Raw genomic sequence first — 24,006 nt, forward strand, 5'->3', positions numbered from 1 at the left:
TACCAACAACATTTGTCTATGTATGGTTTTATGTGTATTTCATCCAACAATTATGTAATTATAAGGTTTTCTGAATTCAAGCCATCTGCTTTTTTTATGAAAGATAAGAAGTTTTCATCAGACTGCTGTTTAATGGGATTAGTATTAAATCCAGAAAATATTCTGTAAATTTTTCTTGAATGTGGCATAATGATATTTCATGAACTAAAAAAAATTTATACGCATACGGAGAAATGGAATATAAAATAACGAAGAAAAAATACATATGTGATGAATAACGCATGCGTTTCTCTTTACAAATAAGATTGCACAATTGTTCTGTAATGAATTTCATAGTTTGCTGTTTATCACTGTCATCATTCTTAACAGTTTTCAATAGAGTAATAACTGTTTTTATAACATTGGGAAATAAATTTTCATTTTGTGGTAAAGTCTAAAACTTAAAAAAAAAAAAACTGTTTTTACTATTTATTACTTTAGGAAACACTTCCTTATCTATTATTTTGAATTCTGATTTACCAATAAAAACATGACACATTAAATTTTCTACCACTACTACTGCAGCTTCAATAATTGGTACAGACTCGGTATCAATAATAAGAAAAACAACTTTACTTTTTTTTTTTTTTTTTTTAAATAACTGTCCAATCATCGGGAACATTCTCAGATTTTATGCACGATAAAAATTCAGAAAACAAGAAAGACTTGCAGCAAGTGCAATCTGTATATTGTTTCTATCAATTCGAACTCTTCTATCATCTGCACTTTCTCTTGAAGTTGAAGGATATAATAAATAATATTTTGGACAGCCAGGCAGTTGTGAAGGTATGGCATCCTTTCGAAGTCTTGGACGAATCAAATTAATTTTTATTGACGTTCTTTTTTTCTCACCAAGATGTTCGACTGCTCTTTCAATATCTTAATTCGATAAAATGTGTTTCATCAACCTAAAAAAAAGGATGAAAAATTCAGTATTGAGTATCACTATAGATTCATAAGAAAAATCTTACAAATAATTTTAATGTAAAATAAAAATACAAATTTACATGCAATATACTAGATTTCTATTCAGAAATAAATTTTGGAAAATGCTAGCTAGAATTCAGCTACCTAGTACTTCAACACATATTCTACACATTATGTACTGGCATCCCAGTACATATACTGAAATTCAGCTGATATTCTAGAAAGTTTCACGAAGTTTTTGCTTACCTAATATTAACTTAAATGTTATACTTTAATTAATATCTTGCTAGATTTCATTACAGATTTAAATGCTTTAGAATTAATGACTAACTGCTGTATTATTTGTTGATTTATATATCAGCGTAATTAATTTCAGATTTTATAGAATTCAAATTAAGTTTATAATAACAATATCAGATATAGAAGTTTAATCAGTATCAAACAAGCAACAATAAGGCCTAATTTTTGATAGAGAAATAAATATTTTTTAAATGCATGAATTATTTTTTTCAATTAAGAAAAATCATAAGTTTAAAAATTGATTGTACATAACTTAGAATGTTTTGATGGGATGAAATTCTGCCAGTGAATTGCACGAAGCCATTTTCTGCGCAATAAAACATCTGTATTTTTTCAGTGTTTAGATAGTTTCCTCTGCAGTTAGGAATAAAACAAGTATAAAGCATTCTTCAACAGATATTAACAAATGAAATATTATTAAATCTTTAATGCAATATACAAATCTCCAACTAAAACTACAAGCATGCATGCACTTTACCACCGAAAGAGCCGTGATGGTTTGTTATGCCTACTAGTCTCTGTTCTAGTGACGTCACTCGCAGCAGAAGGGAGGCCTTGTTATTCCGGTGGTGACGATGATGGATACCCATCCAGAAAGCAGTAAAAAAATTAAGGCTGCACTCTGTATAAGTAAATAATGCATATATGAATATTATGTATAAAATCTGTTACCATCAGCTTTTATGTTGCTATATTTGGTGTTTCTAATAATTAACAAACATGCAAAGAATGAGCAAAAGTTAATTATATTCTGTCCATGCTTTTTTAGGTTTTGGATCGCCTTTTACTGTATTTACGCGTTGTTCACTCTGTTGATTATTACAACAGCAGCGAATATCCCAGTGAAGATGAAATGCCCAATAGATGTGGTATTATGCATGCGAGAGGATCTCCTCCATCTAGCAAAGTTACACAGCAAGAAATAAATGATTATATTTCTCATTTTGAGATGAAGAGTCAGACTTTCTTGCAAACTCCAACTAAGTTAGATGAAGAAGAATGTATAAAATTGGGTAAAAAAGATCCAGATGCAGAAGTTGAAAAGTTTATTCAGGCAAATACTCAGGAACTTGCAAAAGATAAATGGCTCTGTCCTTTATCAGGGAAAAAGTTCAAAGGTCCAGAATTTGTTAGGAAGCATATATATAATAAGCATGCTGAAAAAATAGAAGAAGTTAAAAAAGAGGTATGATTTAATTAATTTAGTAAATTTAGTTGTTTCTAATTGTAATTTAAGAAATTTTATTTAATGTATGTACAAATGAGCCTTGAAGTTTGAAGTGTTTAGCCAATATGCATATCTCAGCACGATGTAATTTTACGAAATAAGGTTTATTTTTAAAGTTGTGCTTTTTTCTGTTTATTATTATGATCAGCTCCAGGTTAACTGGTGTTTAAAGAACAGAATGTCAAGTTTGTTTATTGCAGAATAATACAAAATTTCTGTCACAGATATAATAATTTTTTTTAATGCCTTAAATTCCTAATGATGATTATTTGTCTGTTATTTATCAATTCTGAATACTCTTTTAATTTACCTAACCCATACCTGTCAACTTTTACGAATTTTTCGTAATTTTTACGAAAATAAGTTTCTTTCTATGATTATACGATCGTAATCCATTTTTTACAATTTTTTCCCTTTTTCAAGTGTTTTTAGTGATTTTTGTCGAAATTTTAGAATTTTTCACCAATTCAGCGATTTTTGCCAATTGCATCTTGTTTTACCGACTACTTTGAATCCAGTAACCTGCGGTTCTCTCAACTTGCTGCTTAACCAGCCAATCAAATGCGCTGAACTTGTTTCTCCCACTCTTTTCTTTGTGGGCGCCAGATTATTTTTTTCGCTTTCGCTTCAGCAGCAAGGGAATTACTCAGCAAGCGTGGATTATCACATTCTTTTATTTTAAAGAAAATGAATGCCATAATGATGCTTTAGATGAACTACAGAACCAATTTTCTGCTGCACAGTTTGAAGACTTTGCCAGTTCTAGAGAAGATAGACTTGATATCTTCGTTGGTACCTTAAAAAGAATAAAAAGAGTTGATGGAATACCAAAATATGATAGACTAGCAAGAGTTTTATGTGCTATTCTCGTAATTCCACACAGTAATGCTGAGTGCGAGAGAGTCTTCAGTGTTGTGAAGAAAAACAAAACTATGTTTCGTTCTTCAATTTCACCAAAAACTCTAGAAAACATTTTAATTGCTAAATGTTATGAGGAAACTAATTGTTATGACTAGAAATTTTCAAAAGAATTTTTGGCTAAACCCAAAAAATGCACTCTAAATTCATTGCAATAATTTTTTTGTATAACATTAAGTTCTTGTTTTATATTTCCTAATAAATTTTTTAGTTACTACTTAATTGAGATTTACTAATGTAAGTACAATTTTCTTTTTTCTATTTATATAAATTGTTATTTTTTCAATATCAAAGCATGATATTAATTCTTCGTGTTCTTCTGAATTTTTATCTTTAGTGGTTGGCAGGTATGCTAACCAAATAAAGTTATTCTTCAGAACAAAAGGCTGGAACTTACATTGTTTATAGTTTTTTTTTTTTTTTTTTTTTTTTTTTTTTTTTTAAGTCCTTTAGATTGACTGTGGGTATTGTCCATTGCATTCTTTCAACAAATTGAAGTTGACTATATTCTTATTTTAATGTAAAATTATTATAGCTTTTTAAATGTTTGTGCCTGTTTTTAGTAATTTGTTTTGAAAGCAAATAATGTGTCATTTTTCTGTAGGTTGAATATTTCAATAATTATCTGATGGATCCTAAGCGAGCGCAACTTCCAGAACATCCATCAAATAGATCATCTGGTTCCAGAACAGATATGCATAACATGGGACATCCATTCCATGGTGGTCCTTTTCCTCCTCCTATGCCACCATATGGCTTTGGACCAAGAGGTCCTGGTCCTAATTTCCCAGGTGAAGAATTTTATTAAGTTTATTTATGCTGTTCAGTGAGGAAAGGTGCTATTGAATTTTGAGTCTGCTGCAGACATTTTTCAATTAGATACTGCCATGGTCATTTAACACGTATCATTATTTGGGGCATCATTTGTAGAATGATGATAGATAATTTTAGTGAAATTGTTGTATTTTTATGTGTAATGAATGTAACATGAAAAGCTTGAGAGAAACAATGCTTTGTTGGAAAAATAAGAATACAGAAGCAAGTCTATTTAACATTGAGTAAATGGTTATCTCGCTAATTTGGCGAGGCGAGATATCGCCAAGCTAACTATAGTTTGATTACAAATTTTTGTCGCCATACTTGGCAACATTTTGGTCCAGTCCCTATGTAACTAATGGGTGGTATTGTATATGTAGCTACAACTGTATTTGGCCCTCATATGCCTTCGAGTAATTTCGAGAACTAAAAAGTATGAGATATATCTCAGCGTCCAGGTGAAAATTATAGAAGACCAGACAGAGTATCAGTCTGCAGTTCAGTATAAGTTAGGAGTATTAAGATATCTAATGAGAGCTTTCTCTATAGATGCACTTTGCTCTGCATTCTGTTTACATTCTTAGAAGTTTGAAGTGTAACTACTGACTGTACTCTGCAATACTGTGAAGACTTGTACAACTATTTTTGTGAGATGTTCTAGAACTGTGAAATGTTTCTTTTTGTAAAATAAATTTTATCAAGCTGTCATGCATTCTGTCTATCACAAACCCGTGTGCACACAACACTATTTTTAACTTGGAAAGAGAAAATGGGTGAATTACAATGGAGTCATAGTGAGTTATTGTTAATTCAAATTAGAATTATTAACTTTGTAGATTTTTTGCAATTAAAAGTGTTTCATTTTTAATTTAATTTTAGCTATTTCCTAGGAGGTAGTCGTGAATTATTTTTGTTACAATTTTTATTTATAGGGTTTGGTCAGAACTATGGTAGAGGACCAGATATGTATCGAAGTGGTGGATATGGGAAACGTAATTTCCAACGGTAAGTAAGTATTTTTGTTTTAAACTGAAACATAGCTTAGGCATAAATTGGCAGATTTTTTTATTTATTTAAAGCAGCTGTAAGTAATGTATAGGACTTGTTTTCGTATAACAAAAGTATTTTTTCATTTGAAAATATCAATTTTTTGCATCTTGGATAATTAACTGAGATCTTAGACATTAACATAACCATTTAATTTAAAGTTAAAACTATCCACTGAATCACTAAGATTGTTTGCATTTAAATATAAAAGCAGTCATAATTCTTTTGATCACACCTCTTTTTTTTTTTTTTTTTTTTTTTTTTGTTTTGTTTTGTTTAATTTATTAAACCTGTTAATTTAAGCTGCGAAATGTGTAGTAGTATTTGTGTGCTAACACCTTCAAGATGGGTGTATCATATATGCATCTGTGCTTAATCCTCTTACATGACACTTAACACAACTCACCGTGAAAACTGTGTGATGTTGCAGTAGTACAATCTTGCATGATGGGGTATTTCATATCGCTAAGCATTAATTAAAAAAATTCATAACAAATATTTTTCTTTGTCAATTGCTTTGATTTTTCCTATAATATTATATAATACTAATATCATATATACAGAATATAAAGATATTCTGAAATTTTTTTATTAAAATCTAAATTAAAAATAAAATATTCGACTCGATGAAATATTGTACAAAATATATTATTAAATATTACAGCATAAATGATTCAGAAAGGAGATAGTCTAGTCACTAGCATTTCATTAATTGTAAAATACATATTCAGGTCGGGTTTTTAATTATTCTGATCAGAATAATTAATCCTAGGAATCTCCTCATATTAGGTACATCTACAAGAGTATGTTGATTTTGGAATAAGATGGATTTTTCTTCATGATTTGTTCATAGAAATTATTACTTTCTTCAACTATTATGTTCATTAGATCATCATCGAAAAAATTGGTAAAAAAATCAGTTTCATTCACATAACTTTACGCCTGCAATTCCTGTAAATTCATAAAGCTTCAATTAACGGATCGAGTTGATGAAGGAGTATCCACTATTGCGCTTGATTGTGAGGTGGAAGCAAAACAAGCTTTCTATTTAGTTCTGACAAAATTTCGATATATAAATCGCTATTATCATTTAGATCTAGTCAAAATAGTCACTATTGGGCTCATTTGCAATTTGAATATACTCTTTTTCTGTTAAAAACTTCTCTCTCTTAGACATCACATTATTACTTTAATTCTTTTAACCAGTGCATAAAACTTAATCTGCTATCCGAGGGTGGGTGCAAACTGAATACAAAAGGGAGTTCCTAAAACCACAGCTTCTTTTTCTATCTTCCCATAGCGAGGGGGGGAAAAACAAATTTAAAGCCTTAGAAACTGTCCAATGTTTATATTATATTGTCTCGTTTTTCTTCTGATGCCAGTTGTTACGTTATTTTCTTCGTACGGGGTTCGTGTGGATTTGGAGTTAATAATGACAACACTACTTGATGAAATATCCAAACACACTTTATTTAGTCAATATTAATCAGGACAGTTCCAAAGTCATTTTTTTTACAGCCATTGAAAATCTACTATAAACATGCTGACACAATCAGCACAGCTTTCAGGTTAACAAGCTGTCGCGGTGGTGACAGCTCCCCTGCAAGCACCAGAATACAGACCCCGACTCTGCTCGATCGTTCTCGGAACTCCCCGTACTCTCGAGACTCTCCACACTACAACTCGCAATGCACTCGACGACACACAGAGCACAGCTCCTGTCGTCGTTTCAGTTGTTCCCGGAGCTGAACACGCTCTCTCGGCGATGCACTATGAGACTCTTTCGGTGCACTCGGCACACGCTGCCCAGCTGTCAACTCAATCGACTCCGCGGGGATTGACTTCCTAGACGACACACCAACTCGATACTAACTCGCACTCCATGTATCAGCAGGTTTTATATAGCTTTTGGCTGGTGTTCGAGAATATTCTGGGCTAAACCGGTAAGAATTCATTCTAGAAGGTTCTCCATCCATCCATAGCATGTCGCCAAATGGGGCAACCCTGCCTTATCTTGCCATTTTATTGCAACCCTAAAACTGCTTTGTGGGGAAGCTATCTCACCGAGCGTGGACATTTCATAACTATATGAAGCCACAACTGTGCTTCAGCTGGGTTTTTTTTACTTAATATTTTCAAATCGCTCGTACATGTAAATGGATCACCAGAATCAAAAAGCGCTTCAGTCACCCGGCCAAAAATACATATGTTCAAATAAGCTAATTGTAATAAGCACCATCTAGTGATTTTAAAAAATTCTGAAAAAGTGTGTATGTTTGAAAGTGCGCATTTGATACAGCCATCTGGAAGATTAGTTAAAGCAGTGATATGCCAGTGCATCACCTGGCTGCTAGCGATGTTTGGGATTCATGCATATATGGCACACTCATCTCCAGAAAGTATTCAGTTCAGCAACATACCATTGCAGAAGTATTAAAATTGTTTAGTACTTGTTTCCTAGTATAGATTGCATATGCTATTAATGTTCCTTTGTGAGTTTTGCTTAATAATATGTAAAACTTCATGTATATTATTTTATAATTTTTACTATTTAAATAACTAACACATACATAATCAATAAATAACACCATAATTTCTGGAAGAAACAGCGCGGTGTAGCGTTTAGGTGCACTAAAAATAAAATATTTCCTATGATGGTCATTGTACATAGTTTAAATAACTTTGTCATTGTACAAAGTTTGGATGGCCTTGTCATTGTACATAGACTGGTGCTGTTCAGACACAAAAAACCACTCAGTTGCTCTTTGCGAACGCTATTTTATTTACATTCTTTCCCTTGAACGGATCTACATGCTTTATTCACCTTAAACGGTATCTGAGAACAATCAGCATTTTCATCATTTTGAATAGTCTCTCTCCTCTGCTATTTGATGAATCTTCCAGGACCCATCCTCTCAACACCGCTGCTTTTTCTGCAATTTTTTCAAAGGCAAACATGACTCCACCTGCCTCACAATAACGAACTCTGACAAATTTCCCCTTCAGCATGAATCAATTTTTCTTGGCATTCTGCCAGATACAGATCCCATCAATAGTTTTTAAGTAAGAAGGGAGCGGAAAATTTTTGAAAATGGCACAGAAGCTATACTGCTGGTTTTAAGCTTAATGTAATTTCCCTGTGCTGAACAAATTGGAAATAGAGCAGCAGCTCGAGAGTTTGAAGTGGACGAGAGATGTATTCGACGTTGGAGAACTGAAAAAGAAGAACTTAAAAATATGCCACAACAGAAACGAGCCAAAAAAAGTGGTACTGTAAGGTTGCCGAATCTAGAGGACAACCGTGCAAACTGGATAAAGGAGCAACAAGGAAAGGGAATGGCAATTTCGACTGTAAAAATTCGCTTACAAGCAAAATTTGTAGCAAAACAAATTAACACAAATTATGTCAAAGGAGGGCTTTGCTGATGTAGCAGATTTTTGAAAAGAAAAAATATTTCTGTGCATACTAGAACAGTCGGGCATCAATTACCAATGGACTGGCAGGATAAAAAGGCATCTTTTCTAAAATATGTGACAGATATTATTGACAAAATAACCTCTTTGGTCACAGATAATAAATATGGATGAAACACTGTTAGCTTTCGACTGTCCTGCAAACAGAACTGTTGATGAAACTGGTGCATAAACTATATTTGTGCTTATGACGGGGCATGAATGAACGTCATTTACATGTGTGTTAGCTTGTGCCACAAAGAGTGACAAGCTAAAGCCGATGATCATTTTTAAACGAAAAACTATTCCGAAGGGAGATTTTTCTAATGACGTAATTATTTGTGCAAACAAGAATGGCTAGATGTGCGAAACGGTCATACATGAGTGGCTACAAAAGGTTTGGCAGTGTCGTAAGGGATCTTTTTTCCAACCAAAAGGGTTATCGATAATGGATTCCATCCATGCGTGCTCATTTACTTGAGTCAGTGAAAACCAGATGTCAAAAATTGTCTGCGACCGTAGCAATAATTCCTGGTGGTTTGACAAAAATCTTACAACCATGAGATTTGTGGGATAATAAATCCTTCAATGCTGCAGCCCGAAAGCGGTGGGAGTGTTGGATGAGTGAAGGATTGCATACGTATACCAAAAGCGGTAAAATGCGTAGAGCATCTTATGAAGAAGTTGCAAAGTGGGTAGGAAGTGCATGGAAATCAGTAAAAACATCGTCAATAATAGCAGGGTTCAAAGAAGCTGAAATTATATCCTTAGATAAAGAGACTGTAAGCCAAGAGGATGAATGTGACAATCTGGAAGACTTAGATCAGGATTTACTAAATCTTTTTAATTTAGATTGTAAAGAATCAGATTTTAATGGCTTCATATGATGTATAGTTTTCTGTAATTCCTTTTGTAAGTAAATTTTAAAATTTCCTTTTGTCATCCAAATTTAATATTTCGTTGTTGCAACATTTTTTATAGTAGTCTGAGTATTACAAATATGGACTTCTTTAGTGGGTAAATATAAGTATATTCGTGAACGTAAATATATTTTCAGCCTTTCTTACCTTTAATTTATTTTTGAGTTATGGTTTCATTTCATGCATTTTTCTTAACTGTGATATGTCATATATCAGGACATAGGTTGAGATTTTGCTTCTATACGGCCCACAACGATGTCATGCACAATTTAATCTTTTGCGGCGTTTCTGTGTAATTTTATCCCCCCCCCCGGCCATTTCTCTCGAGTGCGGCATTTACGCTGATGCGGCTTTTCTTCCAGAAATTATGGTACTTAAAGTAATTTGACATTTTTTTCTCGTGAAAACATATTTCTTAACTCAAAATATTTGATGGGTCATTCCTTTGATAAGCAAAGACCTGAAACTAAGATCATGACCTTCTTTTTCATAACCAGACCTTCTTTTTCAATTCCTTAAAAATAATTTGCTCTCCTAGTTCTTAAGTTATTTTACTAGCTCAGAAACAGTTGCATTTTTGCTTTTGTTTGTACCATAAAGAAAACGGTAACTTTCTTTAGAATTGCATTCTATATTTGAATTAAAGCAAAACCCACCTGTTTGATTTTGCATTTTTATTCTATGCTTTAAAGCATAGAATAAAAAGTATTTAATGTACATTTTCATTAAAAAATCAAGATAGCATCATTATTTTTATTTTATTGATGTTTTCACTTGAAACACTATACAGTAAAAATATTTTATTGATTTCTGTCTTGTTTTGTTAAAATGTGTTTGATCATACATATGTTTTTATTATTATTATTATTATTATTTGAATTTAACATTGAATTTTTAGTTACTCAAAATTTTTTCTGCTTCCTTCAGTTTTGGCTTATAGAAGTATGACCATATGTTTATATAGAGAGAGATAGGTGAATATGCTTTTTGCCTTTTTGACTAGTTACTGCATTCTGCTTCAAAGCATAAGATTCTGTTATGAATTATAAATAGTATAGTCTGCAGTTCCTTTTCAACATATTGAGGAATATTTAGACTTTTCTATGGGGCTAGGTAATACAAATTGAACAGACATGTCAATTTGATACTTATTTGGGAAATCCTTTCAAGAAAAGTTTGTATAAAAGCAAATAGCTGTGGAGTAATATTTGTAATTATAAATTGATAAGCTATGGTATTTATTACTTGGCAGGATTACTAATGTTTCCAGATTCTTACAAATTGAGAAATAGTGAAGGAAAAGTGATCTCAAACGTTCTGAAGTTTTTTTGGTGATAAATGTAGCAGTGCAAAAACATAAGAAAATTTCGTTGAATCACATAAGCAACATTTTCCTATATGACCTTTTGCCAACTCTTCAGCAGCTGAAAAATTCCTTTTTAGAAAAGGCATTAGATTTATTCATAAAGATGTTCGCAAAATGCTGTTTGACAGTCTCCAGAGAAGTAGGCCATTGTCCAACATTCATCAAAATGAGTGTCTGAGCACTGTCGTGATTGAAAACAAAATCTCAACAATTGATCAGTTCTGGATGCATTGCCTCAGTGTTTGCTCTGTTTAAAAGCAAAGCCATTTAGGAAGAGAGTTTTCTTGAATTTGCCTGATTTGGCGGCAGCAATTCAGAGCATGCAATTTCTTTGGCTTACATTAACTCCCTTCCCTTTTTGTTGGTATTGAGCCATTTAAGAAAAAAGCTTTATTTTTTTAAGTAAAGTATCACATGCTCGTATATTCTACTCTGTTAATGTATGTGTAATACAACATTGTAGCTTACTATAACCAGTCTTCTTAAAATGTCTGTGTGCTGTACTTTTTGGAATATTTATTCTGCCTGATAATTCCTGAACTGCATAACTTGAATTTTTAATGATAGCTTCTTTTAATATATCTTTGGTTATAGAGTATATTTGTACTGAGGAGGCATTATCTTTAAGGCTGAAGCTTCCTTCCTTAAAACTTCTCAAACATTGTTTTGTGTATATGTAGCGTAAATTTTACATTCTGAAACAAAATTATGCCACAAGATATGTTAGAATAGCGCAACATGAGCAGAAAAGATCATATTTAAACATATGCTTTGATCAAAATCACTCCTTACCAGAAGTAACATAATAAGAAAATGAACTATGATTTGAAAAACAATAGAACTTTCTGGATGATCCAATATTTTAATAGTATGTATAACAGTGTATGCATCTAAAATGGGAAATCTGGAAATTTAGCATTTTCTATTTCAGATGGTGAAATGAACTTTTACTGCTTATTTTAAATTTTATACATGTATGTATAAGGTAATGTTAAAAAATTGAGAGATAAGCAAAATTAATAAACTGTTCTGATAGTTTTTAATTTTGCTTATCTTCTTGTACCGAAAATGCAGCTGATAAACTAAAACTTTATAAGTCGTAGCTTTCTTTTTTTATGTGTGTGTGTGGGAAGTTTGAAAACTTTTTGTAAAAAAAAAAATTTTTTTTTTAATTATTTAAAAATAGGTATAAGTTTAAATCTTAAAATATTATGAGTCTTTTAATTTCTTATGTTTCGTAAATGTGTCAGTTAAAATATATATAATCACAAAATACAGTAAAATTAAAAATACTTTTATTTCTTGTGCGTACTGATTCGTCTGCGAACAGTTTTTTCCTTCATCTCTTGCAGCCTTCGAACCGATCCAAGGGAAATCATTGGTTATCACGATGTGGATTCTCCTCAGGATGTGGACTATTTTTAAATAACCGAAAAAATGAAGTTTGGTCTCGCTCATAGTGTCTTTTTAGACTGGAGCCCCAACCAATATTTTACTTTGTACATATTTTTTTTCTTTTATAAACATTTAGTTGGGGGTTTTCTTGTGGTGACAGGGTTGAATACATGTGGTGAAATAATTTATTCATAAACATATTTAATATCAGTCATTCAAAATAAGTGTCATATTTATTGTAAATAATTGGAAAATACTTTAAAATTTTTTAACGATTTTCATAAATCATGTTTGTAATTATGAAGTGTATATTTAAATTACTTAAAGCATTTGAAAATGCATTGCTTTAAACCTGTATTGTATACTTTTTAAATATATACTAATTTTTAAACTATGAGTTGGTCTTCTCTCGTTCAGTCTTGTAATTTACACTTCATGCTGAGAACTTGTAACCACTACTCAAGTACATTAACTTTCAAAATGTTTCTCTAATACTGACGTGCTATTCTAATATTATAAAACTAAAAATTGTCACCTATAATCTTAAGAAAACACTCCTTTTAATTTCGCCTACTGTCAAATTTTTCACCCCAGTATCGAAATGTGTAGGACTTGTTTGTAATTGCTGCAACCTGTTTTGTCTTACGTGTTTCCATTTACAGAAGAAATCCACGCTCTGATCCAAGAAAAATGATCACTTACAGAGACCTCGACGCTCCTAACGATATGGACATCTTTTAGTTTGTAATATATTTTTAATGCCGTTGAATTTTGTTATGTATGTCTCATCATTTGTCAGACTCAGTTATTTCTATCATTAAATGTTTTTGATACAAAGTTGTGATTTTATTTAAAATTTTAGTGTGTTTTAAGGTAATTCACAAAATGAAAGGTCTGTTGTACCTTCTACACACACACGAAAAAAAAAATCATCCATGTTCATGTCCTTAAATCAGAAGAATTAAAATTTTCACGTAATGTTAAAAATAGGAAGGATAATCGTTTAGAAATCAATGATTGCTCTTTATATTCACAAAATGAAAGGTCTGTTGTACCTTCTACACACACACACAAAAAAAAAAAATCATCCATGTTCATGTCCTTAAATCAGAAGAATTAAAAATTTCACGTAATGTTAAAAATAGGAAGGATAATCGTTTAGAAATCAATGATTGCTCTTTATATATATTAATGTTATTTATCAATTCTTTTTTAACTATTTCATTTGACCACACTTGAGGACACTCGTTTATCTCTAAACATTAGCAAGAATTCTTATTGCTGTATTAATTCATGGATTTGACTAATCTCATCCATTATGACATTTGGCCATAATCAGGCCTTGAAATTGAAAAGAAACTTATTCAGCTTCCCAAAATATACAGTAAAATAGCATTGTGTAATAATTTTTTTAAATTATTACAAATAGTCCTAACAATTTCAGATCAGCACAGAAGAGAATTTGAAATACGATAATGCTGAAACTACAGTGTAAATAGTAAAATCTATTGAAATGAGTTAAACACTTATAATATTTTATTTTTATATTTAGTAGATTAAAATAGAAACCGATAATATATCAAGTACTTCATACAATGGGGGAAAAAAAAACCTAAAGCCCTATCTTTTTTTACCATTTGTCTTAATTTTTACTTTGTTTCACAAGATTTTTTAATAAGAAATTATTCTATTTTGGTGCTGTATATGTAATGTTAGTTTGCACTAACTGTAGTATATTTTCAGATAAATGTTATCTAGAAATTAAAATGATTAAATGACAGAATATAGATAAAAAAGATTTATTATGAATATGTCACTTATTCAATCATGTTAATAAATGAAAACTTTTCAGGATGATTTTTGTCAAAAACATACTAAAAATTAATTAAATGTAATACTATTGTGATAAAAAATAATAAGGATGACTTTTTGAAATTTTAGGTCATATAAACTGAAAGCACTTTTTTTAAGCAGGAGTAAGCTTAATATGAATATCAAATGTCATATGAACTGCTTGTGAATAGACACAAGAATCTGGTTCATAGCTTGACTTTTTAGGTTTGAGGTACCACCTATCAACATATAATGATCAGTTTTAAATTAAGAGTGGTTTGTATAATCATCATAAGTAATCATCACAAGTGATTAGTGTGAAAACATTTCTTAAAGGAAAGTCCAAATAAAATGTAGGGATTATAATTGAACAAAAGGCTGTACAAGCCGTCAATGTACTGATTTATTGTTCATTAGTATAACAATAGGTATATAATTCACTTAATATCAGTGTGTTGAATCACTTGCAAGCAACATCAGAACTTCATGTGAAGAAAATTTATCTGCATTCAAGAGTGTGTCCCTTTCAACCCCTTTCTCCTGTTATTTCAGGTTAGGGATATGCAAATAATTACGGAGTATCTAGAATAGATTTCCATGAAGCATCAAGTATGGTAGTTTTTAATACAGCATTTTGCAAAAGGTTTAAATGTACACAAACACAGAACAGTGAATTATCTCCAGAGCATGTAAGAAAAATCTGTCTGAAAAGTTTATTTTTAAAATCCATAAAAGCACTAAAGACTTTTAGAAACAATCTAAAAATAGAAATTTTTAATTTACAGAAATTTGGTGTGTGTTGAGTAATCTGAGATTATTATTTATATTGGTGGGATTAAAAAATTTTCCAGGGAGTTCAAAGAAGCAACATGTGTAGAAATTTTAATAAATAAAAAGAATTCCTTTTATCTACTGGATGTCAGTTAATTTGATCTTTCTAAAATTTTGAGCTGAAACTTTTAAATTAAAAAAAATTTCAAGTTTTCAAATATTTTTTATACAAAGATGGTTTTTGAAAGTCTCCTTGAATACAATTAGTAATGGCACTTTCACAACATTTTAATTAGGAAAATGTAAAGTTTGTTCATAATGTATTTAATGCAAGAGTTAATTTATGAACTGTTCATAACATTTTTGAAATTATTTGACTGATGGTGTATCCCTATAATGGACCAATGCTGTATCTTAATACTTAATGAGCATCCCTTATAGAAAGAGTATAATATATATAGACTATAATGGACCAATGCTGTATCTTAATACTTAATGAGCATCCCTTATAGAAAGAGTATAATAATACATTTATATGTACTCTAACTTAATAGTCACTACACGACCAAGACCCTCTGAAAAACCTTCTTATTAAGCAGGATCTAAGCAAAAAACCACCGTGCAGATGGTTCATGTTGTTGAAGCTAAGTCCCATACTTACTGAGCAACAGACTTTTGTTTCCTTTACTTACCGCTTGGCTCAGACCTATGGGATTACGACTCCCAGTTCTCAAACAGGGTGCAGCTCTGTGAGTCTGAAGATCTGATTAGTCATATAAAGTGCTCCCCACCAGTTCTATATGGGTGGACCTGCACTCATGATCCCACCCCATAAAGTTCTTACCTCTCTCCTCACTACAGCCACTTGGTCCTCTGGTATGCTAACCATCAAATAGCAATCTTAATTCGGCAAGCAAGTTTTTAAGTAATTTTCTTTTCTGGGGAAAAAAATTCTGCATAGATTTTTCTGACTCTTAAATTAGAGGGATGTGCGTCTGATTACCCTCAAAATCACTAGAGGGTTAATCTTTGGAATATGGTAACAGGTAGTTTGGCCAAAGAATATGTATTGGTTTGGCAACATTTTGGTAAGGCGATAAAGGTTACTAACTAGGACTTTAGCAGTGTACATGGATAAAGTCAAGATGTGAGCAATGCCATTTTTGTGCAATTCTGGGATTTTTTTTAAGTGAAAATAGGTCGACGTGTACATGGATACCGTGTATGTGGAATTCTTAAAAATGCGGCAAGCAGTGGGCGATTCTGCACTTTCTCCCAATTTTGCACCTAATCTTAGTCATGATTAAGCACTTTTGTTCCATAAAAGTTCTAGCATAAGCATAATTAGGCTAGCAGATTGTTGGAAAAAAAAGTGTTAAGTAAAAAAAAAAAAAAAAAAAAATGGCATCCAAAAAAAAAACTAGCAGGGTTGGTTGCCGAGTTACCATAATCCAAAGATTAACCTAGTAGAGTTATTCAAAATCTACATATCACACTAAGGTTGCTTTTTCCCTAATTTTAAATAATTGATTAAAATCAAAACCAAGCTATTTGGTGGTTTAATCCCCCATATTTCTTGGTCACTTAATGATTTTTATACTCAGTTTTGACCGTATTTGGCAACTTTCCTTCAATCAGGATTTAGAAGAGAAGGGCTAGCTCATAGAGCTTTTCCCCCTGAAGCAGAAAGTGAGAAGTGATGACGTAGCCATGATGACACTGAGCGCGCCAATATAATTCGCAGCTTGGAAATTAGCGTTTTTGAACCAGGATTTAAAATGAGCTACGTGTGAAAGATAGCTATAATTTGGAAGAGACAATGTTACTGCTTTATGCATTTTAGACTGAACCATTAAAAAATTTAATAATGCTTACTCAATTTTAAAATAATAGATAAAATGTGCTACTCTTTTAACATAAAGTTCCGTGGTTTTTTTAAATTTTTATTTGCAGGTTTTTTAATTTAATGCACGTTTATTTCTAATCATTTCTTTATTTGCATGCTAACTGAGAGAATTTTTATACTGCTTCTAAGATAAAACTATAATAGCAGCTATTTAAATTTACTCAAAAAACAACTTTACATTGACATAGGTTTAAACATATATGACATATATGGCAACATTTCTGCTAACCTAAGTTTGATTTTTTGCCTAATTGTAAATTTTTCATTGTTATAATTCTCTTCCGATTCAATATAATATATATTTTTTAAATAATTTTGTAATTTATACTTATATCTATATTACAATTAAACAAATGTATATAAGATTGTTACCTTAATTTTGACAAAATAGCTTTATTCAGAGTACCTAAAACAGTTATTTAATTTTTCAAAAGTGTGAGTAAAGGAAGCAGGTCTTTTTATGCCAATTACTTTGATGTTTTATACTATTATATTTTATCTAGAATGCTAATCTAGCACAAAATCTAATCAATAATTAGTTACAAAGGATACAATAAGAATAACTTTAACAAGTACTTAACAAAATTAGTTTGTTAAATACTTGTTATTCTTGTTAGTACTATTCATAATACCGAAGATATTATCGATTAACTCATAGAAGTCAGATGCTTTCTGAATTTCTGTGGGGTAGAGTATACCTTTTGCGGTACTTTTTGAAAATAATGTTTTCTCTGGAGTGACTTTTTGTTTCTTGTTTCCCTTGACCATTAAATAATTCGGTTTTAGTTTGTGACACAATTTTATTTCTTCTCAATCTCTATTTAAAACCTCTTTAATAATATCAAAATTTAAATCTTCTAAAACAAATCCTCTATCTAAAACGCGGTTTCTCAGTAATTTGAGGCAGAGCGCGAAATGAGACCTCTGATTCAAGCAAACTGCACATTTTGAAAAGAACCAACTTAGTCCAGTTTAGAGTCATAGCAGAGGTTTCAATCTATATGCATTTCGTCGAAACTGAGAACGTATATTTTTCTACAGAATACAAATATTCGCCTCTTTCCTTCTTTAGAGTAAGAACATTACTTTGAATTCTTGGACTACACTAAAATTTAGAAAACACTAAAAAATAAAATAAACACCAATTCTTTAATTTGATAATAGTAGGTAAAGATATTCCAATTTTTTTCCTTTCCAAAAATCATAGCTTTAAGATGACAGAGCTCTTATGACGATGCAACATGAAATATTTTCACTAGTCCACTTGATTTTTTTCTTCTTTTCCAGTAATGCATTAATCTGCGTCTTTATAAAAATAGGCTTTAGACATTTTTCCAAATTCTCCGATTTGTGCTCCCCCCCCCTCCCAAATTTCGCTATTTGAGATTTTAATTTCTGATACCAATTTCTGTCTAGATGTCATCCACCTTCTTTGTCGCTGAACAAACATTCTAAAATTTTTCTTTTCTCTATATTTCAATACTTTAATACAATTTTCTAAGGATATTATTTTGTTCTTCAAATTATCAATGCATTCTTGTTTATCCTTAAACATTCAGGATGATCTACATTCTCATTTGTGAGTTTTATTTCAAAATCATTAAAATTTGATTTATTATTGTCATCATAATTTACTTTCAGCACAGCATTCCATTTCAACAGTTTCTTTTTGTGGCTATCCAAACAAGCGATTTTTCATATCATCTTCATAAACACTGCATGGAAAATGTTCGCTGCAGATTTTTCCGCTCTTCACATTAATAGAATCTTCTCTTTGACATTTCTGTATCCATTCTTTCGTCAAAAGCAAACTCTCATTTGGATCCTTTGGTCCCATGAAATAAAATATCTCATCCTTTCATACTTCTGTAAGTGCTACGGCACGTTACTGCAGCACAAAAAGCCATATTACGTAAACGATACTTTACAATATAGAATTTAAAATAAAAACTGACTAAAATTACATATATATAAATTATTTTAAATATAGACATTATTAGAAAACAGATATATATATTATTAAAATTAATTTGGGATATGTAACCTCTAGAAAATCGTCTCGCAGCTCAATGAAACTACTGTTTTAAGCGTGGGAAATCAGGACAGGTTGCATCACAGTGACGTCAGATCATTGCCTGTTACGTTCCCCCATTAGGCTCGCGTCGGCGAGGAGTCGAACAAAGAAATGAGCTAGCCCTTCTATTTATCCCTGCCTTCAATTTAAAAAAAAATTTATTCTATAATATTTTAATCACATTATCTGAACTGTTAATCAGAATAAGTGACATATTTCACATGTTTTCATATAGAAATGAGCATGATTTTGGCAATTCGTAACAATGTCCAAATCATAACATTAAACAGATTTACTGTAGCAATATGTTACATACATGGATATCTTGAGAAATTGACCCACACATGTAATACTAAGTTGCAGCTATCAATAAATAAATTCGATTGATCTTTACATTATGGTAACTTGGCGTTTTTTTGGCGACCAACTCTCCTACAGCAACCCTCTATTTTTTTTCCCCGCCGCCATTTTGTCTTCACGAAGTAAAGACATGTTTCTTTTCTTTTTATCTACTGAACACTTCTTCCAACAATCTACTAGCCGAATTACACTTATGCTAGAAATTTTATCTAACAAAACTGCTTAATCGTGACAAATATTCACTGCAAAATTGGGAAAAAGTGCACAATACCATACTCCTTACGCGTTTTTCAAAATAACACATATACATAAACCATGTACACGCCGACTTATTTTTACTTAAAAAAACATCCCAGAATTGCACAAAAATGGCATTGCGCACACTCTTCACTATATCCATGTACACTGCTTTTTTCTCATAAATTAGAAAAATTTCACAAAAATACATGACAATTTTCTCAATCTTTAAACCTGGTAAAAAGAACATATATGAAATTACCTGATCGCGAAAAAGTATTTACCCTTTACAAATATGAACATTTCCACATATAAAATAAATAAAATATCCAAAAACTTTTACCTCTAAATCATCTATTACATTACACACGTCACCAACGAATTCATACCGCAAGCATTACAAATACTTAGTATCAAATATTTAAATTATTTCCATGCACGTTTACTTCAACTTAAACGTATACCAAATTCCTACAAACATAAAATTCACAAAATAACTATCATTTAATTAAAATATAATTAAATTCAAAAACACTACTTAAAATATAAATGAGCACATACATTAAATTAATACATACATAAATACCCATTTCGAATTCACTTTAGTTACGGCCATGGGATCCAAAAATTCACGAACACTGTTTCACACAACACAGAATAAAGCCAAATACAAAATTTCCCGATTTCCCCCCTTTTCCGATTAAAGAACCGTAATTCATCCATTAATATCACATGACATATCCCATGATCTCTCATTTCCCTCACACAAAATAATGCGTAATCGGAACTGAGTACTGCTCACATTATTACCAAAGTCCCAGGTAGTAACCTTTATCACCTCCAAAATGTCGCCAAACTACCAGTTACCATATTGTAAAGATCAACCATAAATTCTTTTACATTCAAGAGTCTGCTAACTCAAAACTATTTTTTCTAACTAATTATTTTTTTCCAAAGCTACTGTGGGCTGCTCACCCGGTTAATAGTTCCAGTTAACAAATGATTGAATTCTCAGAAAGAAACTTAATAAGCATAATCTATCAACAAATTGTAAATATATATAATTTAATCTTTAACTGTTACAGGATGATATAAATTGCAGGGATATTATCAAAACAAAATTTATGTTGTACTCTCTCGCAGGAAATATATTTTCTTAATATACACAGGAAATATATTTCAAATACATTTATAACAAATATACTTGGAGCATGTAATTGCTACTATAAATTATATTCAAAATAAACATGTTAAAATATTCATATAATTTTTTATGAAATCTGAATATTTTAAATGAGAAAACTTTTGATATTACAAGAACTTAAAACATTAAATCAAAATCATTTATAAATAGCAATATGTACAACTTTGAGAAAATCTTATATATATATATAAGACACACATTTCTATACAACATTCACACAAAAATTTCTCATAAGCACAAAATATAACAGATCTTTCATAATAAGTTATGTATTAAAAGTAGTTAAATAAGATGGATCAGATAATTTATGTATCAAAAGCAAGATTAGCATCGTTGATAAGATGGATGGAATTCTATAATGAATGTCGCTTCATCTGTAAACAACATGTTCAGTTCAATAGCACCAAATTTTCATTTTAACACAATACATGATATCACTTTAAGTAACTTTACATTAATACTAAAATTATGAATTTATTATTTAAGTCCAGTTCTGTGTATAAGAGCACAAGTTGTAATATCGTAGTGAGACGGCAATTTTGCACCAATTCTACACAAATATCTGTTGCGGATATAAAAATCTGAACGCGGTTGTAATAAGTCGTGAGGAGTAACATCAGCCATTGATCCTGATGCCAGTATTCTTTCATTTTCAAGCAGTTCGGCTTTTCTCAATTCTTCTTCTTTTTCTCTCCTGTCATTTATAGACAAATTCAAAGCACCTCCTCTACTATAATCCAGTAAGAAGAGCAATATTGTTGCTATAACAGCTGCAATTAAGAAATATATAAAAAAGATTTCAAGGAATATGTAACCTTTGTAATCTACAATAGCACCAGCTGCTATAGCAACAACTGCTAATCCAAGATTCTGAACAGACTGCATGATACCATACGCTGTTCCTAACTGATGCTCAGGAACTTCAAGTGCAACCATAGGCCATAAGCCACAGGCCAAAAGAGAATATGTGACTCCCATAAGAACCATTGGAATCCAAGGAGTGATGAATGTGAATCCTAAAGCAACATGGCAAAACAGTGTCAGGAATACAGCAACAAACACCCATGTAAGATTACGTCCTGTTTTGTCCACCAGTAAACCTAACAAAGGAGAGGCAACTGCAGATATATAATAAACAATACTGTCAAGAAGGTTTGCCTCACTTTGATCCATATCATACTTTCGTGAGAAAAATACACTACCAAGGGCAATGAATGGGAAAATAGCAGCATAGTATGCAACGCAAATTAATGTGATTAACCAGAATGAAGCAGGAAAATCTTTTATATCTCTAAACTGCACAACTTCACCTGTCTGTCCTGCAGCTTTATTCAATATCTTTTCAGCTCTCCAGTCATAAAATCCCATAATTAGAGATGCTACAAGGGATAAAACACAAGTTAAAGAAACTATGAAAAGTGTGATACCTAAAACTTCATATCCATAAAAATATTGGCTCATTTTCGAATAAACTGTTGGTGTAACATTGAAATTGACAGCACTACCAACTCGAGCAAAACTCAGTTGTATACCAAATACCATATTTAGTTCTTTGCCTTTGAACCAACTTACAGCATATGTATTCTGGGCCACAGCGAGAGATTCTCCACCAATGCCAAATATAAACCTTCCCAGTTCCATTAACCAAAATTTATCAATCATAGCCCCTAAAGCAAATACTAACTGACCAACTAAAATTATCAAACTAAAAATGATTGCCCCTAACCTAATGCCGAAAATTCTGTCAATCAAAAAGCCTCCAAAAAAGCAAAGTATAACATTTGGCCAAGAATACCAAGCATAAAGGTATGTAAATTCTGATGTAGATATTCTCATGTCTTTCATTATTTCATTTTGTAGAGCTCCTGGATTGTCATAGCAGAAATAACTTCCAAAGCCGATGAAACACATAAAAATTAAAACAAAGTATTTGTGTACCGATTTTCTTGGATTGCAGATGGCTAAACGGCAACAACAACAATCTTCATTTCCAGACTCCGAAGCAGTTTCCATTATGCTGGTATCCTGGGAAACAGTCTCTGTTTCTGACTCCTTCATTTTCTAAAGAATTTATATACAACCAGACATGAACAGAAAACTCGAAAGAAATACACGCTTCCACAAAGTAGCAAACCAACTACAGTAAAATATTACACTAAACTACTTTCACAAGATATAGACAACACACCCCTCTCTTCACATCATTTCAAATTCAAAGGCCCCATGAACATAAACAATACAAAAAAAAAAAAAAAAAAGTACAGCTAGTAATCATATGATTTATTATAAGGAAGATAGAAATAAAAAACTAAAATGGGAATAATGTTCCTTTAACTATTTAATAAAAAAATGTTTTATGACTTGAAAACTTTCAGTTTTTTATTGAAACAATTTAATCCTTCTTGACTACTTAAATTTCGAAATTAAATACATCTTTAAAGTTCTAAGTTGTTTCTTCCTAGGTTTGGCGGCAAGGCTCTTCTCCGAAGAATATCTCACGTATTTTTCATTTAAATTATCAATAATTATGCCTGGAATCACATTTTATTCAATTATGTAATATTTTTTAATACCCTTTGCTATCCGCGATTCAATTCACCTATAGGTAGCGCTTTCACACATTACACACACAGATCGTATATTATTCTCAAGGAGGTTAGAACAGGAGGGAGGGTTTCGCAGTTTCCTCCACTATCGGGGAATGAAACTCCGCCGAACAAGCGGCGTCCATGTTTGTGACTTCAAAACATTGCATTACGGCAGTGACATGTACGTGTTTCTAAGCTGTTCCGTACATTTATTTTCCAGTAAAATTATGTTAAATTTATAATGAAATCCCCCGCTATTGGTGAATTTTTGTTTTAAAGTAATAAAGATGATATCCATAGTTTACTATGTACAGCAAATTGTTAAGAAATAGTTCGAAATCTAAATGCATGCGCATAACATTAAAGCCTTTAAAAAATGATGTTTCTGCATATTTCACGGACTCGCTTAGGTTAGAAAATAAATCTTAATAAAATAAAACAGAATTCATTGATTTCAGTTTATGCGCATTTCATATTTATTAATCTCAAAGAAACTGCCTTTAATTAAGTTGAACTATAGAAATACACCTATATAAGTTTTTGGATACATCTTTCCACATGTTCAATTGTATAAATATTTTACTTAATTTTATCACTATACTGCTCAGAAATTTGTAAGTTTAT

The 24,006-nt window shown here is 31.3% G+C and overlaps 2 protein-coding genes across 12 annotated transcripts in view; one reads left to right on the forward strand and one right to left on the reverse strand.

Annotated features, from left to right (window-relative positions):
- The window catches only part of Ars2 (arsenic resistance protein 2), a 94,163-nt gene extending 80,917 nt beyond the window's left edge, over positions 1-13,246 (forward strand). For 4 of the 11 annotated variants that reach the window (XM_035377353.2, XM_035377352.2, XM_035377361.2 and 1 more), the window contains 4 exons: positions 2,036-2,452; positions 4,017-4,203; positions 5,161-5,233; positions 13,072-13,246. In XM_035377353.2, the coding sequence (XP_035233244.1) occupies positions 2,036-2,452; positions 4,017-4,203; positions 5,161-5,233; positions 13,072-13,150 (756 nt within the window). In that variant the 3' untranslated portion in view covers positions 13,151-13,246. Of the gene's footprint in view, positions 1-2,035; positions 2,453-4,016; positions 4,204-5,160; positions 5,238-10,575; positions 10,623-12,366 lie in introns of all 11 variants that reach the window. The other 7 variants (XM_035377358.2, XM_035377360.2, XM_035377356.2 and 4 more) reach the window with 7 other exon arrangements.
- Positions 13,247-20,628: 7,382 nt separating this feature from the next.
- On the reverse strand, positions 20,629-22,998 carry LOC118205068 (lysosomal dipeptide transporter MFSD1-like). The gene has a single exon (XM_035377351.2). The coding sequence runs from the start codon at positions 22,850-22,852 to the stop codon at positions 21,272-21,274; it is 1,581 nt and encodes a 526-aa protein (XP_035233242.1). The 5' UTR covers positions 22,853-22,998; the 3' UTR covers positions 20,629-21,271.
- Between the last annotated feature and the right edge of the window lie 1,008 nt (positions 22,999-24,006).

This window comes from Stegodyphus dumicola, chromosome 3 (assembly GCF_044657685.1).
Source record: "Stegodyphus dumicola isolate Sdum_Otavi_A_Nest chromosome 3, ASM4465768v1".
Taxonomy (NCBI): domain Eukaryota; kingdom Metazoa; phylum Arthropoda; class Arachnida; order Araneae; family Eresidae; genus Stegodyphus; species Stegodyphus dumicola.

What these genes read in the sequence shown, in the direction of transcription:
- LOC118205068 (XM_035377351.2), bottom strand. Translation starts at nt 22,852, where the DNA reads ATGAAGGAGTCAGAAACAGAGACTGTTTCCCAGGATACCAGCATAATG.